This window comes from Marmota marmota, unplaced genomic scaffold (genome assembly GCF_001458135.2).
Source record: "Marmota marmota marmota unplaced genomic scaffold, marMar, whole genome shotgun sequence".
In the NCBI taxonomy this organism is placed as follows: Eukaryota; Metazoa; Chordata; class Mammalia; order Rodentia; family Sciuridae; genus Marmota; species Marmota marmota.
The window spans coordinates 10,815,955-10,836,861 of NW_025999982.1; the positions used below are offsets into that span (position 1 = coordinate 10,815,955).

Consider the following 20,907-nt stretch of genomic DNA (forward strand, 5'->3'; position numbering starts at 1 on the left):
TCTGCGCCCCTAAACCCCCAGGGCCGGAACCTGGCTGACCTGCGTCGCAGCCAGCCACGAGGTACCTTCACGCTGAGCACCACGCTGCGGCTGGGCAAGCAGATCCTGGAGTCCATTGAAGCCATTCACTCCGTGGGCTTTCTGCACCGTGACATCAAGCCGGTGAGCCTGCCCCGCTCCTCCTCTCCACCTCTGGGCGCTGGTTTCTTCTTTATGACAGTGGTTGGGCTGGGTCAGCCTCTTGTACCCAAACCCCTCCTGCTCTCTACCCCAAGCCCCATCTCCTCTCCCTGCTGCCCATGAGCACACAATCTGCCCAGCCCCCACCTCTGAATTCTGCTCCTCTTAATTCCTCACCCCTGACCTGAGTATCCCTTGAACCTAGAAAGGTGACAGGGTTGGGAGAGGACAAACAGATGAAGGAAGGAGACGGAGGGTGGGGGCTTGGTAAGGAATTCCAGGAAACCAGTTTTGTGGTAACTTGAATCTTGGTGCTAGAAAAAAAAAAATCCTATGTAAAGGGATGAAAACTGAGGCCCCAAAAGGTTAATTGAATGGCCCAAGGACACACAGCAAGAACAATGTAGATCTGCTACCTTAGAGCAGGACAGTTACACCAAACCACGCTGCCTTGCCGGGGAGTGCGAGGACATAGGGCTGAGCAGATTGGGGTTTGAAGCCTAGCTGGGTTGTCACTTGCTGTGTGATATCAGAGAAGCCCACTCACCTCTTTGACCTTCAGCTTCCTCATCTCTAAAATGAGGACAATCACACCTGTGGCACCCATGTAAATAGAGTTTGTCCCCTTGAGTGTGAGAGTAGGTGGGGCTGGGGTCCTTCCTTCGATGGAGAGCTATTTCTTGGGGAGTCCTGGGGGTAGGAGCCCCCGGGGCTCATAGCTCGTCTTTTTCCAGTCCAACTTTGCCATGGGCAGGCTGCCTTCCACCTACAGGAAGTGCTACATGCTGGACTTTGGGCTGGCCCGGCAGTACACCAACACCACGGGGGATGTCCGACCGGTGAGTACCACTGCGCACAGAGTTCTGGGCTGTCAGGACAGTGACACACTGCCCCCCCCCATGTGGGAACCCTTCACCAACTTTTCTTGCAACTTCTTAAGCTGGCCTGGCCTCATCTTCAGCATAGCACCCCCAGCTCTTGGGTCAGCCCGTCCCGTCCCTCTGCCCCTGCCTGGGCCCTTGTCAGATGTCACAGCCACACTCTGTAACCTTCCTGCTCTCTGGCAGGTGGAGGCAGGCAATGGGTCAGGGTCCGATTGGTGGCAGGGCTGAGATGTGGCTGAGGTCAGGGGCTAAGGGTGAGCTTCCTGGTTGTGGTCTCTCCTCTGCAGCCTCGGAATGTGGCCGGGTTTCGGGGGACTGTTCGCTATGCATCAGTCAATGCCCACAAGAACCGGGTGAGTGACAGAGGCTGTGCTGTGGGATGGGGGCAGAATGGGCAAGGTTGGGGCAAAGTGCGCAGCCAGGATAGGGAGTAGGTGGGCCGCTGGTGTCAGGGTGGAGAGAGGAGCGGGGCAGGGGCTGGATGAATCTACCCTGCTGGAGGCCCTGGCTTGGAGGAAAGCTCCACTGTTGGCTCCCCCAGATGTTACCCTCTGCCTTTCCTTCAGAGATTCCTGGCCTTCTGTTCCCCTTACAAATCACTCCTTTCCCACCCCCACAGGAGATGGGCCGCCACGATGACCTGTGGTCCCTCTTCTACATGCTGGTGGAGTTTGCAGTGGGCCAGCTGCCATGGAGGAAGATCAAGGACAAGGTGAGACCCACACAGCTGGGTCCAAGGAGGCAGGGGTGGGGGCAGCTGGGGTTCCATCTCTCCACCCTCTTCTTGCCTCCAGGAACAGGTGGGAATGATCAAGGAAAAGTACGAGCATCGAATGCTGCTGAAGCATATGCCCTCAGAGTTCCACCTCTTCCTGGACCACATCGCCAGCCTCGACTACTTCACCAAGCCTGATTACCAGGTGGGAGCCTGGGCTTGCTCCTGCAGCCCTGGACACCACTCTGGGGGTGACCATCATTCAGCAGAGCCCATTCTCATCAAGGCCTGGAGCTGACTCTAAGCGCTTACCCCGGTCTTCTAACTGCACCAAACTGCTCTGTACCCTCCCTTGTAAACAGTAGTAACAGCTTAGATGGATCAAGAGCTGGCCCTGTTCTTAGTGCCATTCAAGCTTCAAAAGAAGCCTTTGATGACAATTGGACAATGTTATTCCAATACATAACAATTCCTGAAGCCATGTGCTCTCAAGTACTTTATACCAAAATTGCAGGAAGCCACATGGGATGAGTGTTCCCATTTCTGAGGTGTAAAATTGAGGTGGTATCATGGTTAGGAGGAGGCCTGGGCTCAGATACAGTTGTGCATTGTTCAATGGCAAGGATGCATTCTGAGAAATCTGTTCTTAATTTGTCATTGAGAATATCATAGAGTGCAGTTACACAGGCCTAGAGGGTGTATCTACTGCCCACCCAGGCTGGATGGTGTGCATGTATACATGATACAGCCTATTTTTTCAAGGGCCATGGTGAACAATATGAGATTATATCAAATTCAAGAGAAAATGATGCAAACAAGTGACACAGCAAACCTGAGGGGAGCTGCTGCTGTGGTGCTCAGCATATTGTTTTGTAGGAAACATTTTTTTTTTTGTAAGTTGCGGGAGTACACCATAACATAATTATAAAAAGTATATATTAGGTACAGAACATAATTGTATTTTTTTTCCAGTACTGGGGATGGAAGCCAGGGGCGCTCTACCATTGAGCTACATCCCCAGCCCTTTTTATGTTTTATTTTGTAGCAGGGTCTCACTAATTTGCCCAGGCTGGCCTCAAAATTGCAGTCCTCCTGCCTTAGCCTCCTGAGTCTCTAGAGTTTCAGGCACCTGGCTTATGTGTGTTATATTTGTATACCACTGGCAACCAGCATTTCCACAGATACTGAGTAATGCTTTGCACTGTGACCTTATGAAAACTATGACTTACCAGGTGACAGGAAATTTTCAACTCCACTGTAATCTTATGGGGCCATTATCACATATGCAGCCTGTTGTTGAACAAAACGCCATTATGCATTGCATGACTGTGCATCTGACTCCAAGTCCAGTGCTCTTTCTGAGGCACCCTCACTGTGCACCATAGGACCCACTGACCCTGATTGGGAGATGCAGGATGTGTCAGCCGTGCTGTCAGGAAAGTACTGTGGGCCGGGGACAGTGCTGCACCCTGTGGGGAGCCCAGACACTGTGGATCACACAATAGGCCTTGAGCAAGTGGGTATTATCTGCTGAGAGCAACTCCCTGAACTCTTAAGAGACCTAAGTCAGAAGTAGAATGATCTGGGGGCCTCAGAGGGTCTGTAGCTACCTGCTACTTCCTGAGTCCAGAGCCCCTGTTGCTGACAGAGTTGTCCCCTGACCCTGACTCAGCCTCATGGGTCCTCCAGACTGTACATTTGTGAACATCTCCTGCTGGGCTCTGGGCCTGCTGCTGGAACGGGTAAATAGATGTGTGAGCGATTCAGGTGGATGCCCCCTGTCCAGCGATTAGAGGGGAAGCTGTGTGGGAGGGAAGTGAGATGGCAGGAAGAGGATGTTGGGAGAAGCACCCAGCAAGGGGGACAGCCTGTGCCAAGCATGACTCCATGCGGAAACTCCTAGTGCTTCAGGGCTGCTAATTTTCCTGCTGAGACAGTGGAAATGACAGAGGCATTTGGGGATGGTCATCAGGGAAAGATCTCAGAGGACTTGTGTCCAGCTGGTGGGGCTTAATCCAAGATGATAATTTGCATGCTCATTTGCATATCTTGTGCATGTTTTCATTTAAAATCAATGTGCCCTTCTCCTTCCAATGCCCCCTGTAGGCCCATCCTGTCCTGGAAGTCCCCTCTCTTCTCCCTATGATCCCAGCAACTGCCCCTTCTACCTGGCTAGCCCCCAGGTCACCTCTCTGTCCTCCCACCACCCCCACCCCCTGCAGTTGATCATGTCGGTGTTTGAGAACAGCATGAAGGAGAGAGGCATTGCTGAGAATGAGGCCTTTGACTGGGAGAAGGCGGGTACGGATGCCCTCCTGTCCACGAGCACCTCCACCCCGCCCCAGCAGAACACCAGGCAGACAGCAGCCATGTTTGGGTAAGTCTCAGGAAGGGTGATGGCAGGTGGGCAGGAGGCCAGCTCTTGCCTGGAGCCACTGCCGAGAAGCCAGCCCTCTCCTCCTCTTCCTACCTGGACAAGCTCAGTTGTCTCTCCAATTCTTGGTACTCACAAGCAGAGTTCTGGAGCTTCAGGAAATTTTGTCACAACTCTAGTCCTTGATCTGAAAGCAGAGTGGGTGATCTCCTCATTTGGAGTTTTTGACCTTAGATCCCTGGGGAACAAGGAATCCTAAGTGAAATGTCCAGAGCCCCATAGTTTCCCTTCTCATCACTCATTAATTTGCATAGCATGCCTTGGGGGCCCCATAGGGACTAAGAGAGAAGTCAGCCCATGACTTCCTTCAAAGTGCTCCTGCTGGATGTTAGTGACGGCTGGGTCAGCAATTTCAGGACCACATGACAGGCACAGAGTCAGGAGGTCTGGGGAGGGGCTGGACTAGAATGGCTAACCCAGGGCCACATTTAGGAGGGAGACTCCATAGATTTGCCAGCACACTATGGTGTATGGTTCGGTAACCAGGCTGCTTGAGGAGCTCCAAGGTGGTTGTTTTGAGGCCTGTTCCTAGGTCTAAAGGAAGCCGGGCACTGAGGGCCATTAGAAATTCTGAAAACCACAGGATCTCTCGAGTAAATAGAACTGGGACATGCCAGTCCCCAGTGGTCTCCTTGATGACCCTGCCAACTTGAGTGATATGGTCTCAGAGGACTTGTGGGCCAGGGATGGTGATGAGCCTAGGATGCCTCCTCGCTAGGCCTCCTCTGTGCCCACGCTCGGGGGTCTCCAGGGCCTGTGCTGGTAGGAGGGGCCTTGGGAGAAGAGGGCACCCCTGCCAACCTTGCCCATGGCCCCGTCCTGGCCTTTCCAGGGTGGTCAATGTGACCCCAGTGCCTGGAGACCTGCTCCGGGAGAACACGGAGGACGTGCTGCAGGGCGAGCACCTGAGTGACCAGGAGAATGCACCCCCAATCCTGCCTGGGAGGCCCCCTGAGGGTCTGGGCCCTAGCCCCCACCTTGTCCCCCACCCTGGGGGTCCTGAGGCTGAAGTCTGGGAGGAGACGGATGTCAACCGCAACAAACTCCGCATCAACATCGGCAAAGTAACTGCAGCCAGGGAGAAGGGCGAGGTGGCCTCCCTCACCCCGATTCCCAACCCTTGGGTCCCCCACATTGTTCCTCCACAGTGCCCTCTGCCCAGTCCTGGCCCTCTTGCCCTGCCTGCATTTCCTGGTCCCCTCCACCACCCTGACCTTGATCCATCAGCTTCATCATCCTTTTATCCCTTTCATCCTGAGAAAGCCACCTGTCAGCCCCAACTCACTGTATCCCCCTCCTGCAGACCCCCTGTGTGGAGGAGGAGCAGAGCCGAGGTGTGGGAGTCCCCAGCTCCCCTGTGCGTGCCCCCCCAGATTCCCCAACAACCCCAGTGCGTTCTCTACGCTACCGGAGGGTCAACAGCCCTGAGTCGGAGAGGCTTTCCACGGCGGATGGGCGGGTGGAGCTACATGAGAGGAGGTGGGTCTGCCACTGGAGGGGGTGGTTAAGGGTCCCCGTGATCTCCTGCACCTTCACATGGCTGGTCTGCAGGAAAGGTCAGATGTGAGGCAGAGGCGGGGTGGGAGGGGTCCCTGGGAAGTGTTGACAGTTATGCTCAGCCTGGGTTCAGACTCAGCCTGGGGTCAGTGGTGGCCTGGGAGAGGGCGTGGGACATCCAGAGAGGTCTCAGCTCATGCTAGGTTGGGTCCATGAGGAATGTGGGGAGGGTTGGTGGGTGGGCACGCTTCCAGAACTTTCCTAATCACTAATTACAAATTCCTCAAGAGCAGCTGAAGGTAGGGGTCCTGGAAGAAGGGTTCATGGAACAGCTGGAGGAGAGGACAGGCCAGTTTGGGGGGTTAGGCCTGAGGGATCTGAAGTCAGAGTGAGGGTGGGACCAGCAGGAACATGGCTGGTAGGAGGGAGTGTTGGGGGCTGACTTTGTGTGTGGGGTGGCTTGTGGGGGGCCAGGGCTGGATCCCCACCAGAGTTGTTAGTAGATGGGACAACACCAGGTGAGATGCTTCCTGCCTTTCTGGGGCCTCAGAGTGGGCTCTGCCCCACAGTAGGCCCTGGACCATCTCCATATCAGGACTCACTCCTTCTGTGGAGGAGGATGACCTTCTGACACACACTCAGCATCTTTTCTTGTCACCCATCTCAGCCATAGTCCCTCCTGGACTTGCCCCTACATGTACTCCACCTCCAGGAAGATGCACAGAACCTCTGTGGGGTGTGGACTTGCCCAAGTTAGTCCTCATTCACACTCTCTCACGGGCTGACCTGCTAGGCTCTAAAGACCACTTTTCAATGCTATTCAGCCTGAAGTCCTTCAGCATGGAGAGTTCTGGACATGGGGACATGAGCAAGGGCAGTTGGAAGGGTTGTGAGTGGAGTTGGGGGAGGAGCCCTGAGCAAGACAGTGCTGGCGAACTGCCTGCTTCTGGCCAGCAATGGGCAAGCTGGTTTGGGTCATAGTGAGCCCTACTTTTAGGAATAGTGGGAAGAAGAGGGCTGAGGAGAGAGTTTCTGGACAGAAAGGTTTAGGATCTCATTCGGCAGAGGGTGGGCTGCTTTTGGGGCACTGGAAGCAGGAGAAAGTATGGAGAAGATGAGGTTTGGATTGCCCATCTCTCTGGCCCCGTCTTCAAAACACACATGTGTGCACGCACACACGGATCAGACCTCATTTCCTTTGATGCCATCTTTTTCCTTTATGTCCATCAAAACAAATTATGCTCTCAAGAAAAGAAGTGATGGCCGCCATTGACAGGGGTATATAAATATGAGACACTGGGTGGTGTTTTATTTTAAGTCTCACTAACAGATTGATAAAAAATATGGAGTAGAATTGGTTCCGGCAGTTTCTATGCAGGCTGGGCAGGAGTATGTTGAGAAAGGCTGCGGGTGGTCCTGTTTTGCACCCTTCCTCTGCAGCTAAAGAGCCATTGAACCACACACAGGCTCGGTGCTGGGGGAGAATTAAAGTCAGCCCTCTGCCCACAGCCAAATATGAGAAGAGGGTCCAGACCCCAGTTGAGTTATACCTTGAGGTCTTCAAAGGGGTATCCCGGCATTCAGCAGATGACAGTTCTTTCTTGCATAGCATCCTGTCGCTCCACACACACTACTGTATAACCAGAAGTATCCTCATCTTGGGGCTGGCATCACCCCAAACTGAGAAGCTCTGGAAGAACTCACAGATTCACAGCACAGTTCAAAGTAATAACAAAGAGATGTCCCAAGGCTGGATCGTGCCCCAGAGGTAATAGGTTGGAGGGAGTCTGTCCATGCCTGAGAGTTCACAGCCTTATGGGAAGGCAGATAGTTGAAGTCCAGTAGTGAGGGGGGCTCAGGGTGCTCTGGAGGCAAATAACCCTCCCTACAGGATGGGAAAGGCTCCCTATAAAGGTGCATCCAAACACAGAAAAAAAGGTAGAGGGACAGGCTATGTGGGAGGGAGGCCAAGTGGAGTCCAGGCTGTGTGCAGGGAGCAGCATATGTAAGGTTATAGAGGTATGAGAGTGTGGGCAGTTTAGGAAAAGTAAGTGAATCTGAGATGGATCTGGCTAGAGAATGGAGAAACTGAGGCCTAGCCTGGTTGGGAGGGCCCTGAGTGCCAGGCTAAGGAAGGCAGACTTGGTTCTTGGGGCTGAGGAGTTTGTTAAGCTGGGCTAACAGGCCCTTCCTGGAGTGAGCGGAAGCAGCCAGGCAGACCTGCAGCGGAGCAGTAGAAAAGGCTCCAAAGCTGTCTGTAGACTCAAGAGCCCGTTGTTTGTGTTTGCCCTGGATACAGCAGGAGCACTGGATCAGCTGGTTTTAGGAAGGTTAGATTCCCTTGGGAGGCCTGGAGAACAGCCAGTGTTCCTTAGGTACAGGAACCAGAGCTGATTTTCTGCATGTGTACATTCCTGGATCACAGTAACCATTCAGAGGTATTTGCTAAATGAATGAACAAAGGAACTAATGAAGTCTTTTTAGGAAGTGAGGGTGGAGGGTGGCAGTGCAGGAGGTGACTGGGCCTGGCCCAGAGGGGAAGAGGTGCTGTGGTCAGGAGTAGGAGTCCTACTCCACCCTGTCACCTGCTTGGGATCCTTGGGGCTCCAGAGAGGCCTGGCACTGAGTTTTATGTGGGTGCTCCACAGGTCCCGAATGGATTTGCCTGGATCACCTTCGCGCCAGGCCTGCTCCTCACAGCCAGCTCAGATGCTCTCAGTGGACACGGGCCATGCTGACCGGCAGGCCAGTGGCCGAATGGACGTGTCAGCCTCCGTGGAGCAGGAGGCCCTGAGCAACGCCTTCCGCTCGGTGCCCTTGGCCGAGGAGGAGGACTTTGACAGCAAGGAGTGGGTCATCATTGACAAGGAGACAGAGCTCAAGGACTTCCCTCCTGGGGCTGAGCCCAGCACATCGGGCACCACAGACGAGGAGCCTGAGGAGCTGCGGCCACTGCCCGAGGAGGGCGAGGAGCGGCGGCGGCCGGGGACAGAGCCTACTGTTCGGCCCCGGGGACGCAGTATGCAGACACTAGCTGAGGAGGACCTGCGGCAGATGCCGCCTCAGCCCCCACCACCTCAGCTGAGCCAGGCTGATGGCCGGTCAGAGACATCACAGCCCCCAACGCCTGGCAGCCCTTCCCACTCGCCCCTGCACTCGGGACCCCGCCCTCGACGGAGAGAGTCGGATCCCACAGGCCCACAGAGACAGGTAAGGTTGGGCTTGCACCCCACTTCCTGTCCCCAGATTCGAGTCCTGGTGTGTAGGCCTGGAGTGCTCTATGTGCAGCCCCTGCTGCCAGGGAACCCAGCAGTCTCAGGTGTGATGAGATAAACAGGTGTAAGGGCCTGAGACCATGCCTCGGGGGCAGGCAAGGCTTCTAGAGGAAGTGCCCTCCAAGTTCTGAGTTGAGTCTTGTGTTGTGAGCAGTATATCCAGGTGACAAAGCAGGAGAAAGGCCTCCCAGGTCCAGGGGACTGCATGTGCAAAGGCCTGGAGGTAGCAGTCAGAATGCACCGCACTGATTGATGCACGTGGCAGCAGCTGGGCTCTGAGACAGGGTCTGTGGGCACCATGGAGGGGTGGTGAGCCAGCTGAGGCTTTTAAACAGGAGCGTGGCATGATCACTTTGGTACTTTTGAATGATCTCTTGGGCTTCTGTGTGGAAAATGGGTTCTAGAGGCAGGAAGGCCACCTGACAGGCAGTAGCAGGAGAGACACTGGCAGCCTGGACAAGGGTGGGCACTGTGGACATGGGGCAAGGTGGACAGAGCCAAGAGGCATTGGGGAGAGGACAGAAGGGCCGTGATGGAGCAGAAGATGGGGAGGGGTGTCTTGGCGGATGCCCAGGGTTCTGGGGGGGCTGCCGTGCCGTGATGGAGTGCCTCTTAAGGGAGTTCAGAGTTTGACATAACAAGCTCCCAATATCTGAAGGATGTCTGCCTGGAGGCACCTGAGGCTCACCTGGAAGCTCTTTACCTGGAGATTCAGAGTTCAGGTTCTGAGAACCATAGGAATGGGTGATGTCACCCAAGAGGACTGCACAGGGTGGGGAGACCCAAGCATGAGGACAGAAGCTAGGAAACACATCTAGATGACTGAGAAGAAGGGAGCCCTTAATAATGACAAATACTAATAATAATCACCAGGAAGAGGGGACAGAGCATGGGTGGAGCATGAGGGGCAGAGGGTCACCAAAATCAGGAAAGGGAGGGCTGACAAGGAGTGGAGAGGAGGCTGTTTCTACTATCAGTGCAGCTTTCACTGCAGGGAACAGCCCCAAGAGCCAGGGGACAGTGGGGACAGTGGAGGCGGTTCTAGATCGGGCACAGAGGTGGGTGTGTTTGAGGTCCCTGGGAGGGCCCAGCCTTACTGTGGTGTTACCTTCTTGTGTGGGCGGACTGAGGGACAAGATGGCAAGGGCAGGGAGGGGCCAGATGGCGGTCAAATCTCAAATGCTAGGATGAGGGTCTGAGCATGTCTCATGGTATTGTGGTTATTTTTTTCTGACAAGGACAGGGCTTCAGAATAGGTAAGAAGCCGCTGGCCTGGCCATGCTTCTCTGTGGTGGGTGGAGGCTGACTTCTGACCTGGAAAGTAGACATAAACTCTTATACTGTGTGCCAAATGGACTCTACAACTTCTCAGAAGGGCTGGGGAGAGCCATGAAAGTGATGCTGGAAGGGCTCGGGGGCGGTGCCCTATTCCACTGGATGGTCCATGAAAGGGCGTGCACCTCAGGTACAGGGCTGAAGGCCAGTTCTGCCCCTTGCTCAGATGGCAGGCCTGGTTTGAGATCACATGGGTCCCCTGGGAAGGGCAGCTGTGGGCATGGGATCATCCCTGTGTGGAGGTCCTGGCTAGAAGAGAGGATCTCTGAACCAGGATCTTGGGGAGTATACCCCCCAACCTTTCCCTGTACAGTGGGGGCTCAAAATGGGGACCAGCTGGCTTGAGTTGGAGGCTTGGCCCTGGCAGGATGTGGACTGGCCCAGCTGTGTTGGGACTTGGTCATTTTTCCCATCAGGGCTGGCACCAGGAAAGCAGGAGAGGACCAAGGTCTGTTTGATGCCTCCGACTCCCCTGCCTCCTCATTCCCCACTCCCTGAACTCTTGTCATATGCCAGGAAGCAGAGGCGGCAGAGCAGACAGGTGTGATCATAGGTTGTGCCACCAGGAAGTCAAGGAAGCTCCCCAGACAGTCATGCAGCCAGGCATGGGGACACATGCTGGTAATTCCAGCAGGTGGATCACAAGTTTGAGGCCAGTCTTAGCAACTTAGTGAGGCCTTGTCTTAAAATAGAAAATATCCCCACTGGGGATGTGGCTCAGTGGTTAAGCGTCCCTGGGTTCAAACCCTAGTACCAAAAAAAATGACAGCAGGTGTCGGGAGGAAGCCCAAAGTAAAGTCAGAGGCCTCGGTCTGTACCTGGCTCTGCTCATCTTTACCTGGTGACCATGGAACAGTCACCACTGTCCCCTTCTGGATCTCACAGCGAGGGAGCTGAGCTATCTCTGAAGTTTTTCTCATCTTCAGATTTTCCCTGATTTCTGGGAACCGTCTTCACTTTGGGGACTTCTGGCTAAGGGAGTGAGAGAGAGATTCGGGGGAGTAGGCATAGGTCTGTTATGCAGCCAGCCTGGGCTCAGGTCTTGCTCTCAGCATGGAAGGGGCCATGATGTGTCTGTGGGATGAGGTATTGGTGGGCAGAACTGAGGTTGGTGGCATTCTGTCACCGTGTATGTATATATTTCTGTGTCGGCTGAGCGTGGGAGTGGGTTAGAAGGTGGATGTGCGCCTGGTGAGCACACGCATCGGCAGGTTCGTGGGGAGTGTAGGGGGCTGTGAGTGTGTAGGGATGCCTGGACGCCTGGCATGTCAGAGCAGGAAGGATAACAACAACGAGAATAATAATTCTGAAGACAATAACAGCTGGCACTTGACACTAGGCATTGTCACATTTTCTATGTGCATTCCTCACAACCACACCCTGAACAGGCAACCCTGTAAGTAAGGCTGTTTTTAGCATAGTGTCACCAGCTGATACATGGTAGGACCAGGACTTGGACCCAGGTGGCTGAGTCCAGGTCTGTTTGTTGAGCAAGCAGAGAAGCAACACAGGATGGGGAAACAGTCTGCTCAGGGTCAGAGAGTGGGTGCCTGGCACCTGTGTGTGTGTGTGTGTGTGTGTATGCATACACACATCTGTGCATGCCAGCTGGCTGGCCCTGTGGGCAGATGTGCCTGTGGGCACGGCTCAGTGCACAGTCGCCTCTGTGCGTGGCTGGAAAGGTGGGAAGGGCATGTTCTACCTGACAAGCAAGACCCTACTTCAAGGGCAGAGGAAGGGGGAGAACTGGACTGGCAGACATTTTTCCTTCTTCCCTTGGGACCCTGAGTGGACTGTTGAGCCTGGCTTGGGGCTGGGTGGAGGCTCCTATCCTCACAGCACACTGGAGGTCAGCCGGTGGGACTCTCCACCTCCAGGGTAACTAGAAGTTTCTATAGGGACAGCCTCCCACCCCCACCCCGCCGCCTGCCATTTTTCTGTAAGGAATCCCTCCCTAGAGCTGGCAAACACTGCAGCTCCATCCCCTACCCCTGTGGAGGGCTGGAGGACAATCCTGTGGGACCAGGTGTACCGTTAAGCACCTGTTGTTCTTCGGTGTGCGTGATGCGGTACTTCAGAGAGATTTCTTTACACACACCTGGCTTTCTTCTTCAGGGAATTTCAGGTGGAAGTTAGAAAGGGCCGAGACAACTAGGGCAGAGGGTACACAGCCAGCAAGCGTGTGATTTGGGGGAGAGCTGTTTACCACCTTTGATGGGTGTGACTGATAACAGCTGGTCAGCTTTCCCAGAGTACACAGACATTTGCTGGGAAGCCACCAAAATATTTCCCCATCATGAGCTGGGCAGTGATCTAGGGACTAGGGGACAAAGATGAATGAGGCTTCATTCACAGTCCTGTGCTTACAGAGCTCAGTCAAACGGGGTGCAAAGGTCTAGAGGTGGACATTTATAATCAGGGTCATCAGGAGGAGAATGGAGAACTCACATCTGCTAGGACAGGGATGTGGGAAGCTGAGGTGTTGTCACAGGGGTGATTTTTCAATGGAGAGTTGAGGATAGGTAGACGGCCCCAGGAGTGCCTGGCCTGAAGGGCTGCAGCTTGCTGGGACTCATTGTCAGCTTCGAAAATCTCCCTGGCAGTTGACAAATTCTGGCTGGGATTTTCAACTCAAGGCACCCACATGTGCTGTGAGAAGGGGCCTGTGGGTGCCTCTGCCCCTCAGTCTCTCCAGGTAGGCCTTGGCTCCTAACCTTACTGCCTATGGGACTTGGCCTAGAAGAAACTGGCAGAGGAAGCAGGTAGGGCAGTTGATACTCTTTCTCCCTGCTCTGCAGGAGGTCCCATGCCAAGTCTCTTGTGTCCCTATTTGACACCAGCAAGGGCAGATGGGTCTCAGATGGGGCTGGGTGTCCCCAGTACCCTCCTCCTTCACCCCTAGAGCTGCCTTGTCAGTCCTAACTGCCACAATACAAGCTAAGTACCTGACCTTAGTCCCAGGAGGACTAGGGGTCAGCATGGGCAAGGTCTGTGACACCCAGGTCACCATTTCCAACTCCATGCACCTGGGATACTTCTTTCCCTCTGAGGGCAAGAAGCTCAAGGGCAGGACTCTTCCTGATGCTGAGGAGGCAGCTGCTCCTTCCACTGCTGCCTGCCTGGAGGCTCCTTGGGGAGAGCAGAGAGAGTTAGAGTTGGATTTGCCCCTCCTCCTGACTCCTGTCCTCATTCTCAAGAATGGCTTAAAGGATTCTAAGGTGGCTCAGGAATACAGCACTCACTCTCTGGCAGGCACTATCTAAGTGCTACCAGTGTACACACCTGGCCCCCACACCCTATGAGGTGTGGACCATTCTTCTCCACCCCCCTTTTTTTTTTTTTTTTTTGGTACTGGGGACTGAACCCAGGGGTACCTTTACTACTGAGCTATATCCCCAGTTGTTTTTATCTTGAGATGGCATGGCTAAGTTGGGAGGAGGCTGGCCTTAAACTTGTGATATTCCTTCATTAGCCTCCTGAGTCACTGGAATTATAGGTGTGTGCCACTGCACCTGGGTTTTTGGTTTTTTTGCACCTGGATTCTTATCCTATTTTACAGAAGAGGAAGCTGAGGCACAGAGGGACAAATAAATTGAGGTCATTCAGGTAGAGTAAGTGATAGAGCTGACATTAAAACATGAGTCGTTGGACTCCAGAGTCCAACCGCTGTCACTGAGAGTTTGATCCTGTCCTGTGATGGGTCTGGGGTGCCAAGTATGCAAGGAAGGTATGCCTGGTGGGGGGAGAGGCAGCACCCTGCCAAGGTGGCTAGGACAGAGGCAGAGGGCCTTCCTGAGGGGGAGGTTCCCCTGGTGGAGGGAACCCAGCTAGACAGGGGCTAAGTCAAGAAAGCTTCTCAGAGCAGGTGAGTGACCAAGGTCTCTGCTGGGAGACCATGGTGTGAAAAGTGCCCAGAGGAGACTCAGGACGGGGCGCTGGAGGCCAGCGCCGCAGGGGCTGTGAGCGGTGGGTGGCCCAGCTGTCGAGTCTGTGCCTGACGCCTCTTTTCCCTCCACTCTCTTGGTCTCTTTCAGTTGGAGGAGGACAGACTCTCGGGGCACTCCCTCCCGCGGTACAGCCCCCTGCGACGACTGGCGTCCTCCGTGTTCTCCTCCTCCACGCTGGAGACCGAGCATTACCCTCACCCCAGCGGCGGCGGCTCCTCGGGCTCCTCCGGTTCCCTCATTCAGCGCAGCCGCTCGGCCGAGAGCAGCCCCGTGCGGGCGCCCCACCGGCGCCACGCGCCCCTCGCCGCCGGCAACCACAGACTCGTGCCCTCGGTGCTCCGACATCTCGCGGTCCCAGCTGCAGCAGGTGTGGGCCCGGTTCACCCACAAGACCTAGGCTGGGCCCCCCCCCCTCCTGGAGGGGGCANAGACCTAGGCCTGGGCCCCCCCCCTCCTGGAGGGGGCAGGTAGGGTGGGGAGCAGGCAGAGACCACGGTTCCTTCCCAGGACGCAATAATCACACCACACACACCCCGTCCCACCCCACCGTGCAATACAGCTCCCCCTAGAACGTTGGCCCAAGGTACTGTAATACTCCTGCCCCCCAGTCTCCGTCCCACCCCCCACCGTCTCCCTTTGCTAGGTGCCAGCCAAATGGTGCTGGAAGGGGTGGGGCTGGCGGTGCAGTTTTGAGGACAGGGCAGGGGCACTGGGTCTGGGATCCAGTGGAAACCAGGTTGTCAGAGATGAGGTGTACAGGGCCAGAGTCACTCTGGCCTGGGGTTTGTTCCGTTTAATCGCGATCTCTGGGCATGGCTGGGTCTGACCCACTTTTGAATGGCTGGCAGTGGGCTTGTGTTTGGTGTCTTTTATCGGCGTGGGGCAGGGTGCGTGGCCTTGTGGATGGGATAGCGGCCTGAGGCCAAGCTTGGGGTGTGGTGAGGAGGTGTCTCTATACTCAGTGATGGGGAGGGGGTAACCCTGTGATCTGATGAGCCCTTCCCACGCCATCATCACGGAGGCCAGTCACTTTCCTCACACATCTTATCCCAGAAGGCCCAGGGCTCAGTCCTGGGTCAGCTGCCCCTCCCCCAAGACTTATGTGCTGTCACTCACTGCTAGGATTGGTTGTCTAGCTCCAGCTCTTCAGGAGCCACGGATGGTGCAGCAGGGTCAGGGTCAGAGATCTGTTCCTAAAGGCAGAATGGAACCCAACAGTGAGGGGACCTGTCTAGACAAGAGTGCAGATAAGGGGATTGTTAAGGATGAGGAGTTACCTGGGGAGACCTCTGTGCTCATAGCAACACTGGTGTCTCAGGACCAATCCCAGGGAGGAGCAGCTCACCTCTGTCCCTCTTAGGAGGTGACTTCTTCCTATAGGTGCTCAGCCAAGCTGGTTGGTCCCCAGGGTGGTGGTGAAGACAGAGTAGAGGTAGGCAGATCAGTGGGATCTAGAGATGAATGTGGATCAAAATGATTGATTGCTCATGCCCTTTTTGCCCAGTTCTCAGCCCTGAACCTGTCACTGCAGGGATCCCAAGTTTCCCTTTCTTCATTTCTGCCCATGCCAGCAGCAGCTCTGTTCCTTGGGGAATGGGGTTGTAGTTAAGAGGGTGCCAGAAAAGGTAGTACCTGTTTAAGGAGGGGAAGAGACCTGAAGATTTGCAAAAATGTTTATTTCAGTGAGATCCTGTGTGTGTGCTTGTGTGCATGCATGCACACTTGTGAGTGTGAGTGTGCTTGTCATGGGTATTTGTACCTGTGCAAGACTGCCATCGATGGATGCTCAGGCTATGCCCTGCACGGTTCCAGAGAGTGTCATTTGCATAGACCACAATGTGACTGGCACCCATTGAAGTCAGACAGTGTTACAGGTGTGTGTGTGTTTGTGTGTGTGTGTGTGTGTGTGTGTGTGAGAGAGAGAGAGAGAGAGAGAGAGCCAGAAAGATGTCTGTATGGTTCTTGATAGTCTCCTATGCACTTACCCTCATCCTGGCTCCTCTCTTTACCCTCTTCTCCCTCTGATCTCTCCTTCTCTCCCAACTCCATGATCCATCAACTCCCCAGATGTCTCTGGTTAGAGTAGAGTTAAGGTCCCTGCTTCAGCCAGGGGGGTGCTGTAAGTGTGGTGGGCAGTGTCTTGGAGCATAGCTGTCCTTACAGATGGCCAGCATTGTGATATGGCCCAGTGGCTATGATCATCTTCCATAGCACCCACTTAATTTGAAAAATCTTTTTTTTTTAATTGTTATTTTTTTAAAATGAGAATGGCTGGGCCAAGAGCATTTTTTTCATCTGGCAACAAAAGCCAGACTTGGGTCCTAATACTTAAGTCTCATCCCCACCTCCATTCTGACTGCTCACTTTGAACTTCCCCAGACACAAGCCTCTGTCATCCCAGGGCTGTTCTGGATGGCTCCACAGCCTGCCCAGAAGTTAGGGGAGGGGTCCTGGTAGACCCTTTGAGAAAGAACAGAAAACAAAAAGCACAAAGGTGAGGGGGTGGGATGAACTGCATCCCTACTCTCCTCCTCCCCGCACTGCCCCCCTCTCTTTCCTCTCCCCCCTGGCCTGCTTCCCATCCTCCCCAAGTGGTGGCAGGGGGTGATTTGAGGGGAGTGTGCCCACTCTCCACTCCATAGGTGGAGCACGGGGGCTCCCCAAAACCAAGCACTCTGTTATCTGGCATTCCCTTCCAGAAAGTTCTACCACCCAACCCTGAGCAGATCTTCATCTCGGTGACCTTGAGGTACTCTAAGATCCCAAAGTGCCTTGTGACTTATCAAAGATGATGGCATGGGCTCCAGCCTTGTTTTAGCGTTAAGTATATGTTACTGTTTCCAAAGCCTTTGGGGGTGGAGGACCTGCTAAGCATCCTAAGGTGGGCTGAGTTTTCAAACTCCCACACCCTGAACTGACCCTTGTGAGAGAGTTTGTGTCCTTTAAAGCAAGGCCATGATTCAAAATATTTTGTCCTTTGGGGGACATCCTTTTGCATATCCTCTGTGTTAGAGGAGTGTTTGTAAGCCATAAAGCTCTGAGCTAACAGGAGATGGTCTTGATAACACTATCTTTTCAGGATGGCTTTGACTTTTGGAAATTCTAAGGTCATTTTAATCACTAGAGTTATTCACTAGAGTTCACGTCCATGTAGAGCTGGGTAGAGCCCCTTCTTGGTTAAGGGCTGAGCAGCCATCTCAGGTTCCCAGGCTAGATAGGGGTGCTATGAGCCTCCGGTGTTGTCAGATTCTTTTTCTCTATAGGACTTTCCAAAAAAGCAGGTCAGAATGTTTCCAGAAACGGTACCCTGCTTGGGGAAAGCATGCAGCCTCCCATGGTTAGCTTTGAAAACAGACAGTCCTCTACCTAGCCCCGTACTGGGGATTTAACCCAGGGGCACTCTACCACTGAGCTACACCCCCAGCCCTTTTTATTTTTTTATCTTTGCAACTGGCTAAGTTGCCCAGGGTGGCTTTGAACTTGCAATCCTTCTGCCTCAGCCTCCCAAGTATCTGGGATTACAGGCATGCACCACTGTGGCCAGCTCAAATAGCACTTTGTTGTACTTTGAAAACGATGTTCTCATACGGTGTACTCAAACCCTGCGTATATTGGTGTCTTCCAATTATTTTTTTTTATTTAATAGTCACTGGCACACAATGCTTATTATCATGTGCCAGGAAATGATCTGAGCACTTTACAATATTAACTCATTTGAACCTCATATAGGCCTATGAGGTAGATCCCAGTATTACTGCATTTAATGAATTAATAAGAACATTTCATTTACACAAACCTATAGGAAAGCCTGCCAATGCTGAATAACTAAGATCATGTTCTGTAGGACTTTTTAAATGTTTTTGTCTGCATAGTAGTTTACTTATTTATGGTCCTTTCTGGTTGGTCCTTCCTCAGCTATATAGGAAGAGACAAGTTGTCTCTGAGCCATTCTTTCCAGATGCAGGTTACTTCAGAGCACTAGGGTCAGTTGAAATGGCTGGACCCTGTTTTTCCAGGACCCCTCCCTCTCAATCCCACATGGCCCCAAATATCCCATAGCAGTCCTGGGAATTAGATGGGTAGATTAAGTTCGGTGAGAAAACAGGTGCTCTGAATCCTGACCTTGGTACTGGTGGGGTTCTAGAGGTCGGGCTCACAGCCAGGGAGATACTGGCATTGCTAAGCACTGATCAGGGGACTCTGAGCCAGTGTTACCAACTTATACAGGAGTGTGATGGAAATGACAGGTTTGGGGTCTGTGGTAAACAGGAAGCCTCCACCCTGGCCACTATCCTCAGACCAGTTGTCACTGTCTTCCAATTTTTATGTGAAATCTCCCAATTTTGAATTGTTGGCATATAATTTAAAACACACACTCACATACACATTTACACACAGACCACAGAACAGTTGTTTTTTTGTTTTTTGTTTTTTTTTTTTAAGAAAAAAGAAAAATCTGTGTGTGAGCCTAACAAAACCAGTTTCCAGGAAGAGATTACCCAAGCTCATAAGCCCCAGGAGCCTGAAGGTCTCCCCAATGCACATACAGCCAGGGCTGCAGTAGAGGGGGCAGCGTTCTTCCCAGGAACTCAAACCAGCTGGGCTTCCTAGAGAAGGCAGTTCTCAGCCAGCAGGACTGTGTGGTGTGTGTGGTGTATACGTGTCACGTGGACATGCCTGAGTGTGTGGGGCCACGGGTCTTGTTTGTGGTGATCAGAATAGGACCACCTAGTGGAACCGGTATTTTTTCAGTGGGAGAGAGTGTGTTGTGAGGACTCTGGGTCAGTGAAAAATGTTCTATTAAATTATCAATAACTAATACACAACCCCACATGCACTCAAGGCAGCTTGTCATAGCAATAACCACTCAGCACTCTTGCCCCCACCCCAATATCCTGAACCCCACACTCTCCCTTTGCATTTTCAATTTGGGGGAAAAAAGACCCACCCGGCCCTGTCAAATGGGTGGCAGAATAGTGGCACCTCTGAGCCAGGCTGGTCCCAGTACCCTTCTTACCGTGTGTCTCCTCTTCCCTGCCTAGGTTCCTTTATCTGGGGAGGTTGGGTGCTGTCTCTGCAGTGGAGTGGGAGGAGCCGGAGTCACTGAGGCAGACAAAAGGAGCTATGTCAATTTATCTGAATGGGGTGGTCAGGGGAAGGGATCATGCTTAAGGGAGGATGTGGCTCTGATTCTGGATGGGGGTGCTCTCGCTATGGGGACACACATAATGTTGTGTCCTCTGCTGTTCCGGGATTGATTTGGTACCTAGGGATGGAAGCATGGACCCCTAAGGAGGACCTGATGCCACTCCACCCCACTGAACCCCAAACTCCACTTAGATCTGGGACACTCCCAACCCCAGGGGCAGGAGCCAGCCTACCCCCATAGTCAGCCTCTGAAAGCTTAAAGCATCCTTCTCACTAAGGGAAAGGCTCCCAGTCTGAAGGCCATATCCCTATTGTTTCTCATGTACCACCTTCTGGGCTTCCTAGCCTAGGATGCCCCTGATTCTAAGTGCCCCCTTCCCCTAAGTAGAGGTGGGGGGAGGAATGAAGCCCCAAGTACTGTGGGAACCTTTCTAGATCTCCTCTCCTACTCCCTATTGCCGGCAGTCCCACCCTTTGTCCTCCCATCCTGAATAGGCTGGGGGAGTGGGGGTCAGCTGGTCTCACACACGCGCGCACACACGCACACACACATTCATTCTGAAGCTGCACACACACTTCATCCACTCATCCACTCTCCCAACAGCACCCTAGCAGCCCGGTCCGGAGCGCTTCCGGGCCCCTCTTGCAGGTTTCTAACTGTAAAGGGACTCCTACAGCCACATCCAGCTCCGTCCCCTCCCTGGGGACCCGCCCTACTCCCCACTCCGCCTGGCCCCTGCCTCTACCCTTGTGGCCGTCGCACCAAGAATGTACGTTCGGTCTTTTTAACCAGCTGCTACGCGGCGTGACCAGGGTACAGCCCGGCCTCAGTCCCAGCCCCGCGCCCCGCCTGGCGGGGACTTGGTGCCGGCCCCCGCGCCCGCCGAGCTGCCTGCTGCTAAGTACTTAACCTGGGTTAGCGCTCCCCGCCGCCCTGTTCCCGCGCTCCGTTCCGTTTCCGTTTCCCCTCGGCCAGTCCCGGCCCCGCGTCCCTGGCCCCGGGCCAGGCGGGGAGCAGTCGGGACTCGCCCCTCGTCCTGCCAGGGCTGCTGGCAGGCCCGTCGCCCCACCCCAGGTCCCGTTACCTCGCCGCCCACAGGGCTGCCGGCTCCCACAACTGGCCTTGCAATTGGATGCCAAAGAGCCCAGAGTTGAGAGGGAGCAAAGCTTTGAGCCTAGGTCTCTCAGAGCCACCCGACACCCCCTTTTTGTCCACACCCCAGTCTGCGTCCTCTGCCCCACCCCATCCACAAACTAAGGGCCCTGGGGGTCCCCAAACACACCCCCACTTCCAGCTCTTCCCCCAACCCCATCCCCCAAAATAAAACTCAGGGACCAACATCTGCTTCCTTTGCACTTGCTCCGTCGACCCCTCCCCCGACGTGGAGGGGCTTCTGTGGGGGAGGGGCGGGCTTCCGGGCCCTTAAGAGTTGACAGTATTGAGCGAGGAGAGGGGCTGTCCCCTGCCCCACGAAAAGTGAGACTGGCGGGA

The 20,907-nt window shown here is 54.1% G+C and overlaps 1 protein-coding gene and 1 long non-coding RNA gene across 13 annotated transcripts in view; one reads left to right on the forward strand and one right to left on the reverse strand.

Annotated features, from left to right (window-relative positions):
- Positions 1 to 20,907, forward strand: part of Ttbk1 (tau tubulin kinase 1) — a 40,719-nt gene that overhangs the window by 6,362 nt on the left and 13,450 nt on the right. The window contains exons 4-12 of one of the 2 annotated variants that reach the window (XM_015487363.2): positions 22 to 162; positions 915 to 1,019; positions 1,352 to 1,417; positions 1,684 to 1,776; positions 1,859 to 1,984; positions 4,002 to 4,156; positions 5,046 to 5,277; positions 5,517 to 5,692; positions 8,359 to 8,920. In XM_015487363.2, coding sequence (XP_015342849.1) covers positions 22 to 162; positions 915 to 1,019; positions 1,352 to 1,417; positions 1,684 to 1,776; positions 1,859 to 1,984; positions 4,002 to 4,156; positions 5,046 to 5,277; positions 5,517 to 5,692; positions 8,359 to 8,920 — 1,656 coding nt within the window. The remainder of the gene's footprint in view (positions 1 to 21; positions 163 to 914; positions 1,020 to 1,351; positions 1,418 to 1,683; positions 1,777 to 1,858; positions 1,985 to 4,001; positions 4,157 to 5,045; positions 5,278 to 5,516; positions 5,693 to 8,358; positions 8,921 to 20,907) is intronic. The other variant, XM_048805346.1, reaches the window with a different exon arrangement.
- On the reverse strand, positions 77 to 20,495 carry LOC107143936. 11 transcript variants are annotated; one of them, XR_007348479.1, is made up of 6 exons: positions 19,285 to 20,495; positions 15,545 to 15,718; positions 15,384 to 15,460; positions 4,290 to 4,391; positions 3,009 to 3,069; positions 77 to 209 (listed from the first exon to the last, which is right to left on the reverse strand). It is a non-coding gene; the product is annotated as an uncharacterized LOC107143936 (long non-coding RNA). The 11 variants fall into 11 exon arrangements; XR_007348480.1 differs by having other exon boundaries at positions 4,250 to 4,391; XR_007348475.1 differs by having other exon boundaries at positions 145 to 494.